Source organism: Oncorhynchus kisutch, linkage group LG30, assembly GCF_002021735.2.
Source record: "Oncorhynchus kisutch isolate 150728-3 linkage group LG30, Okis_V2, whole genome shotgun sequence".
NCBI lineage: Eukaryota > Metazoa > Chordata > Actinopteri > Salmoniformes > Salmonidae > Oncorhynchus > Oncorhynchus kisutch.
Window position 1 is genome coordinate 11,853,138 of NC_034203.2, and position 21,043 is coordinate 11,874,180.

The following is a 21,043-nucleotide window of genomic DNA, read 5'->3' on the forward strand; positions in this document are numbered from 1 at the left end:
ACCCCGGTCAACTGTAAGTGGTGTTATTGTGAAGTGGAAATGTCTAGGAGCAACAATGGCTTCCTAGCAAAGTGGTAGGCCACACAAGCTCACAGAATGGTACCGCCTAGTGCCGAAGTGCGCAGCACTTAAAAATCATTTGTCTTCGGTTGCGACACTCGCTACAGAGTTCTAAACTACCTCTGGAAGCAACATCAGCACAAGAACTGCGTGTCGGGTGCTTCATGAAATTGGTACCAATGGCCGAGCAGCCACACACAAGCCTAACATCACCATGCTCAATGCCAAGCGACAGCTGGAGTGTGGTAAAGCTCGCTGCCATTGGACTCTGGAGCAGTGGAAACGTGTTCTCTGAAGTGATGAATTGCGCTTCACCATCTGGCAGTCTAACTGACGAATCTGAGTTTGGTGGGTTCCAGGAGAACTCTACCTTACCGAATGCATAGCGTCAAGGAGGAATAATGGTCTGGGGCTGTTTCATGGTTCGGGCTAGGGCCCTTAGTTCCAGTGAAGGGAAATCTTATTGCTACAGCATACAATGGCACTCTAGACGATTCTGTGCTTCCAACTTTGTGGCAACAGTTTGGGGAAGGCCATTTCTTGTTTCAGCATGACAATGCTCCTGTGCATATACCACCCTGCATCCCACTGCTGACTTGCTTCTGAATCTAAGCAGGGTCGGTCCCTGGATGGGAGACCAGATGATGCTGGAAGTGGTGTTGGAGGGCCAGTAGGAGGCACCCTTTCATCTGATCAAAAAAATCAATCCCAAAGCCCCACAGCAGTGATTGGGAACATTGCCCTGTGTAGGGTGCTGTCTTTTGGATGGGATGTAAAAAGGGGTGTCCTGACTCTCTGTGGTCACTAAATATCCCATGGCACTTATTGTAAGGGTGTTAACCCCGGTATCCTGGCTAAATTCCCAATCTGGACCTCATACCATCACGGTCACCTAATCATCCCCAGCTTACAATTGGCTCATTCATCCCCCCTTCTCTCCCCTGTAGCTATTCCCCAGGTTGTTGCTGTAAATGAGAACGTGTTCTCAGTCAACTTACCTGGTAAAATAAGGGTTAAAAAACAAAAAAACAAAGCAAGGTCCATACAGAAATGATTTATCGATCGGTGTGGAAGAACTTGACTGGCCTGCACAGAGCCCTGACCTCAACCCAGTGAACACCTTTGGGATGATTTGGACACTGTCTGCGAGCAAGGCCTAATCGCCCAACATCAGTGCCCGACCTCTAATGCGCTTGTGGCTGAATGAAAGCAAGTCTCCGCAGCAATGTTCCAACATTTAGCAGAAAGCCTTCCAAGAAGAGTGGAGGCTGTTATAGCAGCAAAGGGGGGGCCAACTCCATATTAATGCCCATGATTTTGGAATGAGATGTTCGATGAGCAGGTGTCGGCCATGTAGTATATTTGTCCAAACTGCTTCGGCAGGTCGAAAGGCCGATGAGATAAAGACCAGACTTCCACATCCCCACCGCAAAATGATTCCCTTATAATCCTTACGCCTCTCCCTCGTGGCTTTCTGTCTCTTCAACTCTCTCTATATTAATTGAGGTAACTGACACTGGCTGCCGAGGTCATCATGATGCTTTGACAGGGGTCTATGTTAGTTACGGGGAGAGGTGGGTGGCTTTCTCTGGCTCTGACGCGTTGCCTTACTCCGCCATTCTTACCTCATTTGCGTTTTGGTTTCTCAGTGGTTTTAATATAGTCCGGTATGTCTGGAAAACACTCTCTCCCCATTCTCAGTGCGCCTTAGCAGGAGTTGCTCAACACCAGTTGCAGCGGAGCACATCTCCGTTCCTCAGGGAGCTCCAGCCTGCCCCTGTTGGTAAAACCTCAAGGTGAGCCCGACAGAGCGCATTTCGATAAGGAAGAAGCAATTTGTGACTGCCAGAAGGTAGAGTCCGATGTTTCTGAACATGCTTCTGATCACGTTCGGACAATTTATAATCCAAAAAAGGGGTAGGGTGAATTATTCACATTAGGGTATCACACAGAACAAGAAAAATGGCAGGGAACCCACAAAAGAATACGACAAAAGAAATGCTGGCTTGTTTGAGAGACATGAGTCTCCGGCTGTGCAGTGCCACCGAAAGTTGCCAATCCCCTGTCGTGAGTTATGGGAATTGAATATTTAAACTGTTCTTGGGTCGTTACACCATCTGTTACTACAGTGGTTTATCTCTCGTCTATGTTAATCAACATTGATGAGGCTGCCTGAGAGATGAGTTATTAGCTAGAAATGGGAAAGGAAGTACAAAGCCATAAACCATGCAGAGAAGCTTTGCTTCATAAAAACACAGGTTGTGCCTCATCATTGGGCTTTAACAACCAACTAATACAAATTCAATTAACATCAATGACCATCAAGGAGATACAGTAATTGACTATGCTAACTGTCTGGCCAAGGTTTTGGAGTTTCTAATTAACATTATCAGTAATGATTCGACCAGGCTGTGGCTCCCGGCACAATGAAAACAACAGAGAAGCTGTAATGTAATTATTTTTGAGGTGTAGCCTGCAATGGACATCTATGAGGCTAGGCTGAGAATGCATTATTCCTTCTTGGGGTGTGGTAAGTGCTATAACAAGCGATAAACTTCACTTTGTCTCATTGTGCCGGCTAGTAGAGAATACTTGAATACAGAATACTTAAACTATTATGACTACAATGATGTGGGCAGAAATGATGCTCTACTGTGGATGTCTGTATACTTCTATAGGCAAACAAGGCAGCATTGTAATGCATTTTAATTTTAATTATTTTTCCATACTGTATATGAAAATGAAAAATCTTTATGAAAATGTCAATTAAAGAGACGCATAGAAAATAGACCATTGGAGCAGATAAGAAGTCATTCTCAGTCCAGTCACCTTGTTATAAACCTCCACGTTAGTTTCGACCAAAGCCATCGGTGCTGGGCTGTGAGAAAGAAATTCATGCTTTAGTTATGGTTCTAAGAACATCTTACCAATGCATGTATATGATATGCTGTTCAAGACTATCATGACTTAAAATTTCTTATCTTCTTCAATAAACCCTAGCTCGGTGTAATACTCAATTCACCCAGAAGGGACCACTCCACTCTCCGGCACCTATACTTGTTGACATAGCGCACCCATGCTTGTTGACATAGCGCACCCTGAACATGTACTAGGTGTTGTGGCTGAGGATGCACGACTCAAAGCAGGGGTTCCTCATACCCTCCACAAACACCTCATGGGTCAGTCCATAGTTGACCCTTCGAGGTCACAATGTTGCCGAAGGGGATGGCTGCCGTTTTACAGGCTCCTAACCAATTGTGCTATTTTGTGTTTTTTTCACATTGTTTGTCACTTATTTTATACATAATGTTTGTACTACCGTCGCTTATGACCAAAAATAACTTTTGGATATCAGAACAGCAATTACTCACCTCGAACTGGACAAATATTTTTTCTTTAATGATTCTGACGCGGAAGATATACTATTGCTCCCAGACCAGGCCAAAATCCTTGTCGTTTGCATGAAGAAAAGATCAGGGTGCCATGTGAGAATTAGATAACGAGTGGGAAACCCGCCTCTACCATCCATTCTATTGGCCAGCGTGAAATCACTGGAGAATAAACTGGATGAGCTCCGTTCGAGACTATCCTACCAACGGGACATTAAAAACTGTAATATCTTATGTTTCACCGAGTTGTGGCTGAATGACAACACAAAACATACATTTGGCTGGGTTTTCCGTGTCTCAGCAAGACAGCACAGCCACCTCCAGTAAGACAACGAGGGGTGGTGGTGTGTGTCTATTTGTCAATAACAGCTGGTGCGTGATGTCTCATTTTAAGGAAGTCTCTGAGATAGTGTGGTCTACAGCTTATCAAGAGGTACTCTATCTACCAAGAGAGTTTATCAATATTTTTCGTAGCTGTCTATTTACCACCACAAACCAGGCCATAAGCAAACAAGAAAATGCTCATCCAGAAGCGGCCCTCCTAGTGGCCAGGGACTTTAATGCAGGCAATCTTAAATCAGTTTGACCTCATTTCTACCAGCATGTCACATGTGCAACCAGAGGGGAAAAACACTCTAGACCACCTTTACTCCACACACAGAGATGTGTACAAAGCTCACCCTCCATTTGGAAAATCTGACCATAATTCTATCCTCCTGATTCCTGCTTACAAGCGAATATTTAAGCAGGAAGTACCAGTGACTCGCTCAATAAGGAAGTGGTCAGATGACGTGGATGCTATGCTACATTGTTTTGCTAGCACAGACTGGAATATGTTCCGGGAATCATCCAATGGCATTGAGGAGTACACAACCTCAGTCACTGACTTCATCAATAAGTGCATCGACGAAGTCGCCCCCACAGTGACTGTACGCACATATCCCAACCAGAAGCCATGGATTACAGGCAACATCTGTACCGAGCTAAAGGCTAGAGCTGCCACTTTCAAAGAGTGGGAAACTAATCCGGACGCTTATAAGAAATCTCGCTATGCCCTCAGACAAACCATCAAAAAGGCAAAGCGTCAATACAGGACTAAGATTGAATCCTACTACACCAGCTCTGAAGTTTGTCGGATGTTTTATTTATTTAACTAGGCAAAACCCGGACGGGTGCTGTCAATTTATATAGCTTGTATCATAATTGGAGGTCCAAGGCAGGTTGGATTAATTTGCACATGATCACACAGTCGTCCAGAACAGCTGGTGCTCTCATGCATGCTTCAGTGCTGCTTCCCTTGAAGTGAGCATAAAATATTTAAGACTGGGCTTAATAGGCTACTGTTCAGTTAACCTCGACCTATCCACAGCTGTACAAAAAAATATTCAGAGTATTTCTCCCATTCCTAAAAAAATTCACCACACAAATGAGCTGAGTATCTGGAGGTGTGTACAAAATACAATGATTTAACAATATTAATAAAAATGACACTTAGCCCTTAATGCACACAGTGAAAACAGAAACAGATGAAGTTACAGAGGAGGCTACAAAGTGCATCTCTGAATGGCGCAATGCATTATCAAAACCGGTCTGGACAGGGTTGTTCTTTATGGATGGATGTTTACATACGTTGTCTTTATATTATTGTCATTTTGTGTTGTTATTAACCGCCTTTTAGTATAGGCCTTCTTGAAAATAAAGGAGAGCCGCACACTCTAGGAGCTCAGATGCAACAAATTTAATATCTAACGTTTCGACAGCCAAGCTGTCTTCATCAGGGTATGATCACAAACACTGCGGGATGACTCGTTTATATAGTGTCAAAAGACACAGGTGTCTGTAATCATGGCCAATGGTGGCCTAATATCATTGGTTAATTCTCAAATATTAAAATGGCATACAAAAAACAGCATACAAATGGATAGCATACGATCATAGATTAATTTTAGACTACACAAGCGTACAAACAATTACAATGGCAAAGTCACAAGAATGGCTTCACATCAAAGTCTACGTTGAGACCGAAGGGCGCAAGGGTCTTTAAGTTAAAGATCCAGGCAGCCTCTAGTTTTAACAATAAATTATCAAGGTCACCCCCTCTCCTAGGGAGGGTGACATGTTCGATGCAATATAACGCAGAGACGAAATCGAGTGGCCTGCCCCCAAAAAGTGAGCCGCAACTGGGTAAGTCAAGTTTTTACACCTAATAGTGCTACGATGCTCTGAGATGCGTACTTTTAATTCGCGCTTTGTTTTACCCACATAATTTAAAGATAAATAAACACGCCTTAGTGGAGCACGTAATAACACCTTTGATTGGGATCGATTTCCCTGTTTGTGGGTGTTTGAAGGATCTACATTTATAAGTGCCATTGCATTGAGCACAGCCATTACACTTGTAATTTCCAAACAGTAGGGGCTCAAATAGACGTTCAGGAATATTTTGGGGTGGTAAAATCAGTGTACCAATTGGTCTCTGAGATTTCGGCCTCGCGAGAATACGACCAAGGGAAGGTCCGAAAACACATTACCCAGACTATCATTGGATTTTAGAATGTGCCAATATTTGTGAACGATTCCCTTCATTTGTTCAGGGCGCTTTGAATAGCGGGTAGTTAGAACGCAAGAATGCGTCTTTTTGAGAGACTGACCTTGAAAAGGGTAATGTCTCGTTTCATTTAGAATTTTCTCAATGGCAATATTAATCTGATCATTTTTGTACCCCCTCTCCTTGAACTCTTTGCGTCTCAGCCATATTTCTGTCGAAATCTGATTTGTTTTTTGCAAATTATTTTGATTAGACAGAATTGGCTGTAGGGCAAACTATTTTTCACTGGGAAGTGGGTGACAATAATTGTCAGCCCTCAACAAACTGTTACGATCAGTAGGTTTCCTGTAAAGGTCACTGTATAGAACATTATTTTCACACAAGATCAGAGGATCAAGAAAACTGATTTGACGTGTATCAGATTGCATAGTAAATCTCAAATGTTCAGAACAGGAGTTAAGAAAAGCATGGAACGCTCTACCCTTTAGCTCAGTGCGGATGTTGCCTGTAATCCATGGCTTCTGGTTGGGGTATGTACGTACAGTTACTGTGGGGACGATGTCATCAATGCACTTATTAATGAAGCCAGGGACTGATGTGGTGTACTCCTCAATGCCATCGGAAGAATCCCGGAACATATTCCAGTCTGTGCTAGAAAAACAGTCCTGTAGTTTAGCATCTGCTTCATCCGACCACTTTTTTTATTGCCACTGGTGCTTCCTGCTTTAATTTTTGCTTGTAAGCAGGAATCTGGAGGATATAATTATGGTCACATTTGCCAAATGGAGGGCGAGGGAGAGCTTTGCACACGTCTCTGTGTGTGTAGTAAAGGTGGTCTAGAGTTTTTTTTTTTTTTTTTTTTCTCCTTCTGGTTGCACATTTAACATGCAGGTAGAAATGAGGTAAAACGGATTTAAGTTTCCCTGCAGTAAAGTCCCCGGCCACTAGGACCGCCACCACTGGATGAGCGGTTTCCTGTTTGCTTAAGGTCCTATACAGCTCATTGAGTGCGGTCTTAGTGCCAGCATCGGTTTGTGGAGGTAAATAGACAGCTACGAACAATATTGATAAAGTCTCTAGGTAGATAGTGTGGTCTACAGCTTATCATGAGATACTCTACCTCAGCCGAGCAAAACCTCCTTAGATATCGTGCACCAGCTGTTATTTACAATATACATAGACCACCTCCCCTTGTCTTACCAGAGGCTGCTGTTCTATCCTGCCGGTACAGTGTATAACCCGCAAGCTGTATTATTCATGTCATCGTTCAGCCACGACTTGGTGAAGCATAATATGTTACAGTTTTAATGTCCCGTTGGTAGGGTAGGTGCCTTTTTGCTTGTCCATTTTATTATCCAGCGATTGTACGTTGGCCAATAATACTGATGGCAAAGGCAGATTAGCCACTCGTCGCCTGATCATAACAAGGAACCCTGATCTCCGTCCGCGAAACCTCTTGTCTCTTTCTCCTGCGAATGATGGGGATGAGGGCCTGTTCAGGTATCTGGACTAAATCTCCCTCATACGACTCAATAAAGAACAATTATTTGTCCAGTTAGAGGTGAGTAATTGCTGTTCCTATGTCCAGCAGCACTTTTGTGCCATAAGAAATGGAAGCAGGAACATTATGTACAAAATAAGTTACAAACAATGTGAAAAAACAAACTAATAGCACGGTTGGTTAAGAGCCCATAAAACAGCAGCCATCCTCTCTGGCGCTGTTCTCTGAAAAACCTGCATTTCATGCAGTTCTACATTATTTTACATGACTAGAGATGAGCAGAATCTTTTTTACTACCAAAACAGAGCATGACAACGAATGAGCACATGCTGCAGCACAGGAGACATTTCGATTTATATACAGGCTATTGTCAAGAAGTAGGATAATTTAAGTTTGGATCAGTGCAAAAGTTGTCTGTCAACTGTAAAAATTGAGCACACCAGAAATATCTGATCAATGAATTAGAGAAAAGCCATTTGTTTTTTTAACATAGCAGCCGCACATCATCATGTAGCCTTATATGAACTAACTTTTTTTCATTAGCGAAACTATAATTTTCAAATTTATTATTAGAATTGTGATTAGGGCATGGGAATATGAGATAATCTGCTAGGCTAAATTAACAAAATACGCATGCATACAATGCATTCGGAAACTATTCAGAGAAGGGCCTTGGTCAAGGAGGTGATCAAGAACCCGATGGTCACTCTGACAGAACTCAGAGTTCCTCTGTGGAGATGGGAGAACCTTCCAGAAGGACAACTATCTATGCAGCACTCCACCAATCAGGCGTTTATGGTAGCGCGGCCAGACGGAAACCACTCTTTAGTAAAAGGTGATGTTTTCAGCGGCAGGGACTGGGAGACTAGTTAGGATCGAGGCAAAGATGAATGGAGCAAAGTACAGAGATATTCTTAATGAAACCTTCTCCAGAGCGATCAGGACCTCAGACTAGGGTGAAAGTTTACCTTCCAACAGGACAACAACCCTAAGAACACAGCCAAGACAACGCAGGAGTGGCTTCGGGACATGTCTCTGAATGTCCTTGAGTGGCCCAGCCAGAGCCCGGACTTGAACCCGAGCCAGCATCTCCGGAGAGACCAGAAAATAGCTGTGCAGCGACGCTCCCCTTCCACCCTGAGGGGATCTGCAGAGATGAATGGTATAAACTCCCCAATACAGGTGTGCCAAGCTTGTAGCGTCATACCTGAGGCCGTAATCGCTGCCAAAGGTGCTTCAATACTTTCCCCCCTTTTTTTTCTTCTTTTTCCCCCAGATGAAACTAAAGTTGAGTTGCTTGGAAGGAAACTCACAACACTACAGTCTGTGTGGTGAAAAAAAGGCACAGCACACCAACATCATAATCTCATCCCAACTGTAAAGTATGGCAGAGGGAGCATCATGGTTTGGGGCTGCTTTGCTGCCTCAGGGCCTGGACAGCTCGCTATCATCAAGACATTTTGCAGGAGAATGTAAGGCTATTTGTCCGCCAATTAAAGATTAACAGAGGTTGGGTGACACAACAGGACAACGACTCAAAACACAGAAGTAAATCAACAGAATGCTTCAACAGAAGAAAATACGCCTTCTAGAGTAGCCCAGTCAGAGTCCTGACCTCAACCCGATTTAAAATGCTGTGGCATGACCTCGAGAGCAGTTCACACCAGACATCCTCAGAATATTGCTCAACTGAAACGGTTTTGTAAAGATGAGTGGTCCAAAATTCCTCCTGACCTTTGTGCAGGTCTGATCCGCAACTACAGACAATGTTTGGTTGAGTTTATTACTGCCAAAGGAGGGTCAACCTGTTGTTAAATGCATGGGGTCATATACTTTTCCCACCCTACACTGTGAATGTTTACACGGTGTGTTCAATAAAGACATGAAAACGTATAATTGTTTATTAGTTTAAGCAGACTGTGTTTGTCTATTGTTGTGACTTAGAAGATCAGATCAAATATTAGGACCAATTTATGCAGAAATCCAGGTAATTCCAAAGGGTTAACATACGTTTTCTTGCCACTGTATAATGCAGTGTAGCCTAGTTGTATATACACCATCACAGCAACGCAAAAACTTGTATAGTTGTTTGTATAGCCTAGGCCTATGGATTATTTCATAGAGACGACAGTAGGCACACTTGATGCAGCATCGGGCACACATCAAAATATAATAAGCAACTAATTCTCAAACACTGAGCAATATGGCATTTTAATTGATTACAAATTGCATGACCCTTCCCCTAACTGAAATATTTTAAAAAGCATGACCCTCTCCCATTTCCCTCCTGGTAACAATTGTGTACATTTCGACCGGTCCCTTATCATATTGAGGTTCAGTTAGCAAATTATCACTGACCAATGATTTGGAGGAAACTTCTCCAAGCATGTGACTTTTTTCCTGTCCCTTTTGGTACTGTTTAAGCCTGTACAAAGGTTATCTACAATTCAGGATGAAAATAATACAGTTTTAAAGCAACATATGTAAATGTCCATGCATTAAGAACAACCTTGTACACACCTGTTTGAATAATGATTTGCACCAATCGGAGATGCGCTTTGTAGCCTATTCTGTAACTTCATCTGTTTCTGTTTTTACTGTGTGCGTTAGGGGTTGCCATTTTATGTACACTGTGCAATAGTTGTATTTTGTGCACACCGTCAATTTATACAGATTGTGCCATCAGGGCAGGACCAAAAGGCTGGTTGGATTAATTTGCATATAGGGAGGGACATAGCTGTAGGGAAGTTGTTTTGAGTAGGGGGTTCTGAATAGTAAAGCATTGTATGCAGACTAACAATAAAATCTAATTCCCAATGGGATGAGCAGCCGAAGCATAGGACAAGATTCGCTAACAGTTTCACTGCTGCCCAAGTTAATTTAACTCCTGTCTGTTTGATAAAAAAAAGACTGCAAAAAATCCTGTTGTGAACAACGTAGATATTTATTTGTATGCTGCTACAAGGGGTTTGTGTAGGAGAGCGAGAAAGTGAGAGGGGGGTGCTGTAACTAAATTTAGTAAACGCCAGATTGTGGCTAATAAAACTGAGCACTAAAAATAAACGGCTTCAGGACCATTCGATGGTGTCAACAGTAGCATATAGTACTATACTACCCTGTCATTTTTTGTCTCCAGTCATCAAGTGTAGTAGAATGGCATGAAATGTGTTTATAGACACAAAAAGAAAGAAGAAACTTATCAGATGAAGTCTAGCCTACTCTACGTGACTATGCGCTCTGCTATGCATTGAAAACTGCAGTCTTTTCTTGCGGGCAGTTTTTCAGTTATATCATCAGCCTAAATTATGACGTTCCAATCTACTTCCAATCTAATCTATTTAAATAGCCTACTATCTTACATAAGTCTGAAAATGCGATGATAGACGCATGGAATGCTTTATTATGAAGGTGAATTTTAAGGTAAAAAAATTAGCTTCCCCAAACATGAAATTCACGTGCAGCCTGTGGGAGAGGGAAGAGTGAGAGACCCGACTACTGAAACCAAACTGTCTATTATATAGCAGTGCACGTGTCCAACCCCCACAACTGAATAGATAAGAAGCGTATCATGAGTGCACGGCTTACAAAACAGAGCTGGGAGTTCTCCATGCAGAATGGGGCCCATATATAAATATCCCAAGATTTTTTTCTCTCCCCAATCCCATTATCATTTATATCAATAATGCAACGGAGTTACTGGCCCAACGCTCTTAACTGCTAGGCTACCTGCTGCCCATCACAATGCGCCTTTTGATTGTCTACACCTGTCGACAAATGTGGGAACAATCCAAATGTGGACAAGAGCAGGACAACGGAAGCATGTTAGAACCAAGTATAAACGGGGCTAGTGACTTAAAAAAAAAAACGCTGTCATGAGCCTCATTTATACTTGGTGCTAACATGCACCTTTTGTACGGATCTTATCCACATTCAGATTGTGCCCGCATTGTAGCCATTGCATCTAGACATGATAGTAAAATGCACCCTTTATCTGTACACTGTGCTCACATTGTGCTACCTGTCAATGATTTTAGAGACGGGTATAATTATGATTTAAATGGTTTGACCATCCAGATCTGTTTACACTGGATTGATATCCAGATACCATGGGTCTCTGACTACCTCCGGGGGTGGTCAGGATAGATCTGATCACAATGCGTCTTTCAATCGTCTACACCTGTCTAAAAATGTGGGCACAATCAGAATGACAAAAGACTCATGAGGTATAAACGGGGCTATGGAGGCGTCATATTGGTGATGGAGGTGTCATATTGGTGATGGAGAACGTTGACCTTCGCTAGGAAATTTTATGGACTCATGCAGGAAGAAGTAGACCTAATATCCACTCTCAAAGCATTCTATAATTGTTTATGAATGAATCCTATCCTCATAAAATGTGTTTTGCCAGCGCTGCCAATTATTTTAGGTGGCCATCAAGTGCAGTTATGGACCTACATACTAAACAATTGTTATCTTGCTTTTAGGCCTATTGTACTTTTTATTTTATTTGTATTCACAGTCACTCACTCTGAATTTACTCACACCTAGTGTAAAATGTAGCCTATCAAATTCCCTATACAGTTCTAGGGTTATGAGGCAGTCAGACAGGACATCCCACATTCTTGTCCTCACACACATAAAGAGAAGAGACACTTGCCGTAGATTCTAAAACAAGTCTTTATTGGTCAATGTACAGAAAGTGCTGCCATTACGACCAAAGAGAAAGAAACCCCAAACATTTACAAAACAAAACAAAAATAATCATATATAAAATAACTGTCTTGTACTGTTTTTAAAGGGTTTATATGCTAAACAGTTTATTTGTACTCCTCTATGACACGCATGGTGAGAATTTCAATTGCCTACTTCTCACGTTCTCGCAAGCCGCCTACCCCAAAACCCATTGGAGGAGAAGGTCAGAGGGGCAGGACCTCTGGCTTTCTCATCCAATGGGCTTTAAGAAGGAGGCGAGGACAGAGGATGTGAGGAGTGTGCAATTGAGATTCTCCCATGGTATAAAGATGGGGTGAAACAAGGCAATGGTAGACGCGTCTCACAATGATAACATTACAACCACAGGCGTTAAGGCCGACGGGGGGGGAAGAGTTCTAACCACTGCTACAGACATAAACATGTAACGGATGCAGTGTTTAGAGTGGCATTCTGGGAAATACAAGGGGTCAGAAACAAGGAGTTGGCTAGATTCAACTACAGCAGACATGTTATAGGCGACCAGAGAAGGAGCGAGAGGATCAATAGTTAGTTTTTTTACAGTGGGACTTCTGACAGAGGTGGCCTGTCATAGAAAAACATAAGGGGTGTATCTCAATACTCAGTCTCTTTGACTCCTTTCCTTAATCTGTCTCGACATGAAATGGGCAGGTGGAAGCAGAATTCTGGTAGGCAAAGGCACCCACCAGTTTCCTTTCACCTTAACCTGTGTTTTTGATGGCAGGTGAAGGAAAGAAAACAAGGAGAGGGAGCCCCTTTAGCCCATTGAGATGTACCCAAAGAGAATGGGTGTGTTTGAGTGGTACGGCTAAAGCAAACGACTGTAGACGAACGTCGAGGACTGAAGTCGTGGGAGGAGAAACTGCGACAGCCGAAAGTCGGACACTAATGTGGTTTTCAAAAGGCAAAGCTCAGATTAACATGGCCGTGTTGCAATTGGTAACTTCTTCTTTATAATGTCAAAATAAACATCTCCAACCCCCATATCAATCAAACTGAAATCAAATGTGTGTACATTGTAGGCTACAATCAATTTAGTGAGAGAGAGCCTAAAATATCGCACTCATTTAGATATATCTTGTTTGAGTCCTTTCTCGTGGGTTAAATAAAAACACCCTCATGATTGGCTGACAATAGAGCCTCCCACAATGCAGGAGATTGCTGCAGGAAGAAGTTAATGAAGAGCGACTGCAGAAACTAGCGGTCGACTGCAGTCTAAAGTCATTACCTTTTGATCACGTGATTTTTGTAAAGTTAATGCAGGCGACATGTAGGCGCAAGTAAGACAATTTTTATTCTCATAATGGCAACACACTTTGAAAGGCGGTGACCAATGCGCCGACTTGACAAAAGTGATCCGCTCGAACGCGCCCAATGTGACAAGTTGTTTCTGCGCCCAGGCTGAAAATGCTAACCTGTCAAGCCAATAATAGTGGCCTCAGAAGTAGGTGGACAGACGCAGGGGCAGTCAATAGCAAACACAGAGATCGAAATGACCATGAGCACTATAAAGTCACCCTCAAGCACTAATCTAGGGTCAGTTGTCCATTTTTTCCCTCCAAATGTTTAAAGTTCGGATTGAGGGAAGGTCATTTGATTCTAAATATGTGGTCAGGAGCAACTTGACTACTCAAAATGCCCCTGATGCAAGCACATTTGGACATACAGTTTGAGAAAAGATAGATGAGAGACGAGGTGAATTATAGTTCAGCTATGCTACCTGCTATATACGCGTCACGAGGGATTTATAAAAACATACAGGAACTTCTCTCGCTTTTTCATATATGTTCAAGAAAAAGAACCAGGCAGACAGACAAAAAAAAGGAGAATCTATCAAAATGTTCAAAATTTGTTTGTAAATACATCCTCTCTTATACCTCTGTTAATGACAATTTGTTTGTCTGTCTTTCAGAAGACGTAAAATAAACGTTTCCAAGATTTAAAACGAATAAAATATAATCTCATAATCTAATGCAAACAAAAAATACTTTAAAAGTACCGTATTAAAATTGCAAAAAAATTCCACAATTTGTATTAATGCTAAAGAGCGGACGTACAATTTACAATGAACAATTTTCCAAGATCTTTTTGTATTAGTAACTCAAAAGCAATTGAGATAGATAACGGGGGAAAATCTGGTGTCCAATCTTTTGTGTCCAAACCCAGAAATAATTCAACACAGATGAACAAGCCATTGGATATAAGGTGGAAATGTGCTTGTGCAAATTTTCAATTGGCCCTATTGTGTTGTCAATGGCAGTCTTAAATAGGATCGAGCAGTTACACACAAATGGGAGAAATCAGCTCCACTGGCAAGAGAAGTGGACAATTGCTTATGGCTAGTCAACCTTTTTGGTTGTAATGCCTTAGTTTGACCAGAAGAGAGCAACATTTCATTTAAAAAAATGTGCCGTTTTCACAAATGATTGTGACTGCAGATTCTGTAGGTGTGTGTACATGTGGGACAGATCAATACGTTATCGAGGAGCTATCCCATTCCAGCTTGCTCTTCTGCTTTCCCTCCTTCTTCACTTCCCTCTCATCCTCCTCTTCCTCCTCTGTTTCATCACTGTCGCCTGACTCTGCACTCATGTCGCCTGCCTGCTCATCGTCCTCTTCCTCTTCATCATCCTCTTCCTCTTCGTCTCTTACCCCCTCCTCCACCGCCTGATGCCCTCCGATGTGCAGGATGGGATAAAGTGAAACACTGAATTACTACTATTGTAGAAGACACCTCAAAGCTATTGATCAGAAAACATCCCTGTAGGTGATGTCTGGCCTTGCTACAAAACCTAAATCTAATACCAAAACAGAGTCAATGTGATACATGTCATAAAACCCCAACCACAAATCAACTCCTAGACATTCAACTAGACCTATTCAATCATTTCAAGTGCCATCGAGTTGATGTAGTTAGCAGTGCCTCCTTTGGGACATTCTTTGTATAATGTTCTCTCACCTCCATAGGGTTGACTGTGATGGTGAGGGTGGAGTCGTCCCAGTCCATCTTTGGGTCCTTGGCCCCGTCCTCCTCCCTCTTGGAGCCGTCCTGGTGGGTACTGTGGAGCCTGTAGATGCCCAGCACCACTATGACCACCAGGGCGGCGATACAGATCACTATCACCACCGTGGCAGCTGGAGGGGTGCCTGTGGGGGAGAAGTGTTTAAAGGGTAAAATTCACCTGAATTACAAGAAATGTGCTCTGTCCTCCCTACCTTTTGGAGATCGCTCAGTCCTCTGTGTGTGACACAGAGAGAGGGAGAGAGACAGCGTGTGTCTGTCTGTGTATGATCTGAAGGCGTAGCCCGGGGTTCCCCCACTGGCAGGCCGCAGGCCAAATTAGGCCCATGGGTGATTTTATTTGCCCCCCGCCCAAGTTTTCAGAGCAAGAAAAGTGATTTTAATTTTAGAAATCTGTTCCAAAGTATTCCCATGCATCTGTTTGGGCTTCTTGCGGGACAATTTGCAGCCTACAAATTATTTATAATTATGTTCCGGCCCCCTGACCATCCGCTCCCTTTCCAGTTCAACAAAACACACTCTCAAGCCTCTGATAGTAGCAGGGACATGTGCTCACTGTGTGTGTGTGTGGGTGCGTGTGTACATTTGTGTGTCTGTGTGGGTGAACACTTCTGGATGCCTTACCTGAGATGTGGGAATTGAGAGTGTGCACCATCAGTGGATGATGCACAGGCCGCATGTACTGGGATTGGACAGCCATGTGATTGACATGCTCTACGGGTGCTGAGTTGTGGAGGACACTAATCTGAGGGCGGGACAAAGTACATATCAGTCAGTATGGAGATGGCAATGATGTAGAGAAAGATAGATCGATGAGATAAAGGGTAAATGGGTCTGGTTGATGAGTGACGGTGCAGAAATGGGAAGAGAGACTGAGTGGTGAAGGGTGAGAGAAACGGAGAGAGGGGTGTAGAAAGAGGCAGGAAGACGGAGTGGCAGTGGTGGAGATGGGAGAATAGAGAGTGTGAGTGGGAAAGGGGTGAAACAGAAAAGGAAAGATGGATAAAGCTTCTTCCCTGACCTCCAGATTGAACTCGTTGCTGGTGTAGCGGCCGTTGAGCTCGGAGCAGGTGAGCCTGAACCTCCTGTTAGTCAGGGTCGCCGGGTGCCAGTTCCTATAGCGCACCTGCCTGAGGGCCTCCTCATAGTGGGCCATGGAGTCCACACCTGGGGAAAATGCATTTTTACCAAAGGTGTCCCTGGTGTTCCCAGCCATATATTGATGGTGTCCCTCAGGGCTCAATGCTGGGCCCAGCTCTAATAACTTCAAGAGCTTCTCATACCGTTACCAAGCAGGTGACACACAATAAGGAATTTATGTTCAGGTATGAAAAGTGTGATATGAATAATGATTCATAAATTGAAGTGTATACCATATATGGAGATGCCTGAGGTGGAGTTTGTGGCATCCAGGTGTTTCCCTATTAGGGAACTGTGGTGAATCTCCAGACTCTCATGCTCTGGATTGAGCTCCTCTCCGATCACCAGGACATCACAGTAATCCAGGTTGTGCATAACCTCCAGAACACCAGGCCTGTGGACTGTACACACACAAACACACACACACACACACACATGAATGCTCACACACACACTTTTTAAACGCCGTGCTATATCAACACATATCCATGGTAACCACCCCACCCACCTGCGCTGAACGGCATACCGTCGCTCTTGGTTACAGTGCTGGTGATGCGCAGCTCCTTGAAGGGTGCCACGCCCATGGCTCCACGCAGGTCAGCGGAAGGCTTGACGAGTCGATCTGAACCAGCGATGGTGATCCATGGCTCGCTGGGTGGCAGGACTATCACTACTGCCTTAATGTCTGGGATGGAGATGCATATGTCCTCCCCGAAACACCTGAGCAACCAAAAACAACAGGAGAGAGGGAGGGTGAAGAAGAAGGGATGAGGAGGAGAGCATGGAGATAGATATTAGACAATGCAGCTAATGCAGAAAGAGCACTTTATTTTCTTCAGGTCATAATTGTTCTGGCTAGGGCAGTTTTTGTAGATAATTGGCCAACATATAAGGAGTAACTGGGTAAGAAAGACTACGGGAACATCACTGCCATCTGATACTAATCATATTGGAATCGAAAATGACATAAATTGCATTGTGTGTCACTATTAATTTGTGCCTTCACCCAAGAGTATACTGACTACATACTCTTTCTGGTCCTAGCAATGAATGACTGGGCACTTTTCATTTTCATTTCAGAGATGAGAGACACATAATGTAGGGACAGATTGTGACGGAGGCAACTGTGAAAGTGGACTTCCAATGTTTGTCCAATTGTGATTGCAAGTTGTCTCTGTTGGCATAGAAGCTGCAGCTTTTCAAATTTTTTTTGGGGGGGAGTGATGCTGTTTTCAGACAGATGGCCCCAAGTTGGCCATTTCCAATAACACACACGCACATGCACACAGACGTAAGCACGCTTGGACATGCACCCGCCCACAGAAACACAGTCTCTCTCTGTTTATCCTATAAATGGCCTAATATAATGTAAACACACACTAATTATCACATTTTCTCATCAACACAATTTAACACCTAATCCCACGGTTAACATGAAGCGTAACCCCAAACAAAGAAACATTTAAGGAGTTATTACTTGTTTAATTCAGGGACTGTAGTAAAACAACTTTCAATCAAATAGTTCTATTCAGACCCTTTGCCATGAGGCTCAAAATTGAGCTCAGGTGCATCTATCCTGTTTCCATTGATCATCCTTGAGATGTTTCTACAACTTGATTGGAGTCCACCTGTGGTAAATTCAATTGATTGGACATGATTTGGAAAGGCACACACCTGTCTATATAAGGTCCCACAGTTGACAGTGATGTCAGAGCTAAAAACCAAGCCATGAGGTCGAAATAATTTTCTGTAGAGCTCTGCGACAGGATTGTGTCGAGGCACAGATCTGGGGAAGGGTACCAAAAAATGACTGCAGCATTGAAGGTCCCCAAGAACACTGGCCTCCATTGTTCTTAAATTAAAGAAGATGGGAACCACCGAGACTCTTCCTAGAGCTGGCCACCTGGCCAAACTGAGCAAAGGGGGAGAAGAGCCTTGGTCAAGGAGGTGACCAAGAACCCGATGGTCACTCTGACAGAGCTCCAGAGTTCCTCTGTGGAGATGGGAGAACCAGACTCTCAGACCATGAGAAACAAGATTCTCTGGTGTGATGAAACCAAGATTTTACTCTTTGGCCTGAATGCCAAGCGTCAGGTCTGGAGGAAATCTGGCAGCATCCATACAGTGAAGCATGGTGGTGGCAGCATCATGCTGTGAGGATGTTTTTCAGCAGCAGGGACTGGGAGACCAGTCAGTATCGAGGGAAAGATGAACCGAGGGAAAGATGAACGGAGCAAAGTACAGAGAGATCCTTGATGAAAACCTACCCCAGAGCACTCAGACTGGGGTGAAGGTTCACCTTCCAACAGGACAACGACCTTAAACACACAGCCAAGACAACGCAGGAGTGGCTTCGGGACATGTCTCTGAATGTCCTTGAGCAGCCCAGCCAGAGACCGGACTTGAACCCCTTCGAACTTTGTGCCACGCTTGTAGCCAAGAAAACCCAAGAAAACTAGAGTCTATAATCGCTGCCAAAGATGCTTTAACAAAGTACAGCGTAAAGAGGTTGAATACTTATGTAAATCTGATATTTTTTTATTTTTTTCTAAGTTTGCAAAAAATTTAATAATCCTGTTTTACTTTGTCATTATGGGCTATTGTGTGTAGATTTAAGAAGAAAAAAAACAATCAATTTTAGAATTAGGCTATAATTGAACAAATGTGGAAAAAGTCCAGGGGTCTGAATATTTTCCGAATGCACTGAACAAAAAATATAAATGCAACATGTAAAGTCTTGGTCCCATGTTTCATGAGCTGAAATTAAAGATCCCAGACATTTTATATAGGCACAAAAACCTAATTTCTCTCAATTTATTATTATTTGTTTTTACAAATTACATCCCTGCTAGTGATCATTTCTCCTTTTTCACGGTAATCCATCCACCTGATAGGTTTGGCATATCAAGAAGCTGATTAAACAGCATGATCGTTACACAGGTGCACCTTGTGCTGGGGATAATAAAAGGTCGCACAATGCCACAGATGTCTTAAATTGTGCAATTAGCATGCCGACTGCAGGAATGTCCATCAGAACTGTTGCCAGAGAATTGAATGTACCGTAAGCCGCCTCAAACTTCGTTTTAGAGAATTTGGCAGTACGTCCAACCGGCCTAACAACCACAGAACACGTGTAACCACACCAGTCCAGGACCTCCACATCCAGTTTCGTCACCTGCGGGACCATCTGAGACCAGTCAACCGGACAGCTGAGGAGTATTTCTGTCTGTAATTAAAGGCCTTTTTGTGGGGAAAAAATCATTCTGATTGGCTGGGCCTAGCTCCCCAGTGGGTGGGTCTGGCATGCAAGTGCGTGGGGCTGCACCCATGTCCAGTCATGTGAAATTCATAGATTAGGACCAAATGTATTTAAATCGACTGATTTCCTTAGATGAACTCTAACTCAGTAACATCTTTGAAATCCTTGCATGTTGCATTCATATTTTTGATCAAGTGGATCCTAAGGGCACCTTCTACCCAGAGCGAGGAGCTGTCCTGCCACCCAGGCAGTCTGGGTAAAACAAGCTGGCCATCATCCAGGTTCATTCCACTTTGAGAGGAGCAGAGTGAAGTCTCTCAGGATTAATGCCAACGCCGGCACCTAACGCCTTGAGTAATTACGCTTTTCAATGGTCGGTGAAAAGTGCTCTTCACTCACTCACTTATTAATTCATTTACTTTCCCGCGGTAATTAAGAACGGTCTTTTGTTTATATGATGACTGTCTGCTGCTTCTGGTTTACTAGCGTAAGTACATTTGTCACATTCATCTGTTTGAGCTGCTTTCCCATGGCAATTCCTTGCATCAAGACTAGGCCTACATTAAGCACGTATTAAGACACGTTGTTCTCCTTAACTACCTACCAGACTGGCTTGTAATGGGATGTCTGTATTTGTATGGCTAGGAAGTGTGTGTGTGTGTGTGTCGTGTGGGATTAGCTGATCTACGTAACTACCAAACAAACTCTGATTGGGAAGTGTGTGTGCATGCGTGCGTGCAGTGTGCACCTGCAATCGTGTGCGTGTTTCTTTTGATTAACACAATTGGCTGTAACTCCACAAACAATTACCCCGGAACAACATCAGTATAACTGCTAAACAAAGTTTGTGAGGAGTAGCATGCCCCATACTAAACTAAGGCCCTCGCTAAATAAATTCCATCTGACCAGCAAGGGGTTGTGTCCCAAATTACACCACATTCCCTACATAGTGCACTACTTTTCACGAGAGACTAGAGAATAGGGTGCCATTTGGGATGCAGTCGGGGGCCTCTTGTCGTATGGAGCATTAAAGTGCCTGCTGAATAGGACAGGCCATCTCTCTTTATACGAGGCGGCTAGTTAGACTAAACCTATTACAGCTCCTGTGGCAGGAGTCCACTATCCACCGCACAAGTCCAATTTGATTTGGCCGTCCCCCCCCTTACTGCTTAACTGTGAACAGAATACACACACACACACACACACACACACCTTTTCCACCTTTTCTCTCCATCCTTTCTCATTCTCTCTCTTATTTGGGCCTACCTTAGTTTAGCAGTTGATTTCATTCCCGTATAGCTTCCAATTGGCTCCTTCACCCCCCCCCCCCTCTCCCCTGTAGCTATTCCCCAGGTCGTTGCCGTAAATGAGAATGTGTTCTCAGTCAACTTAC

The 21,043-nt window shown here is 43.4% G+C and overlaps 1 protein-coding gene across 1 annotated transcript in view; it reads right to left on the reverse strand.

The window, feature by feature from the left end:
- Positions 1-12,157: 12,157 nt before the first annotated feature.
- LOC109875229 (calsyntenin-2) overlaps positions 12,158-21,043 on the reverse strand; it is a 265,219-nt gene continuing 256,333 nt past the window's right edge. Inside the window, exons 12-17 of the mRNA XM_020467488.2 lie at positions 16,900-17,111; positions 16,625-16,792; positions 16,273-16,418; positions 15,876-15,996; positions 15,189-15,376; positions 12,158-14,896 (exon numbers count right to left, since the gene is read on the reverse strand). Of these exons, the coding sequence (XP_020323077.2) occupies positions 14,699-14,896; positions 15,189-15,376; positions 15,876-15,996; positions 16,273-16,418; positions 16,625-16,792; positions 16,900-17,111 (1,033 nt within the window). The 3' untranslated portion in view covers positions 12,158-14,698. The remainder of the gene's footprint in view (positions 14,897-15,188; positions 15,377-15,875; positions 15,997-16,272; positions 16,419-16,624; positions 16,793-16,899; positions 17,112-21,043) is intronic.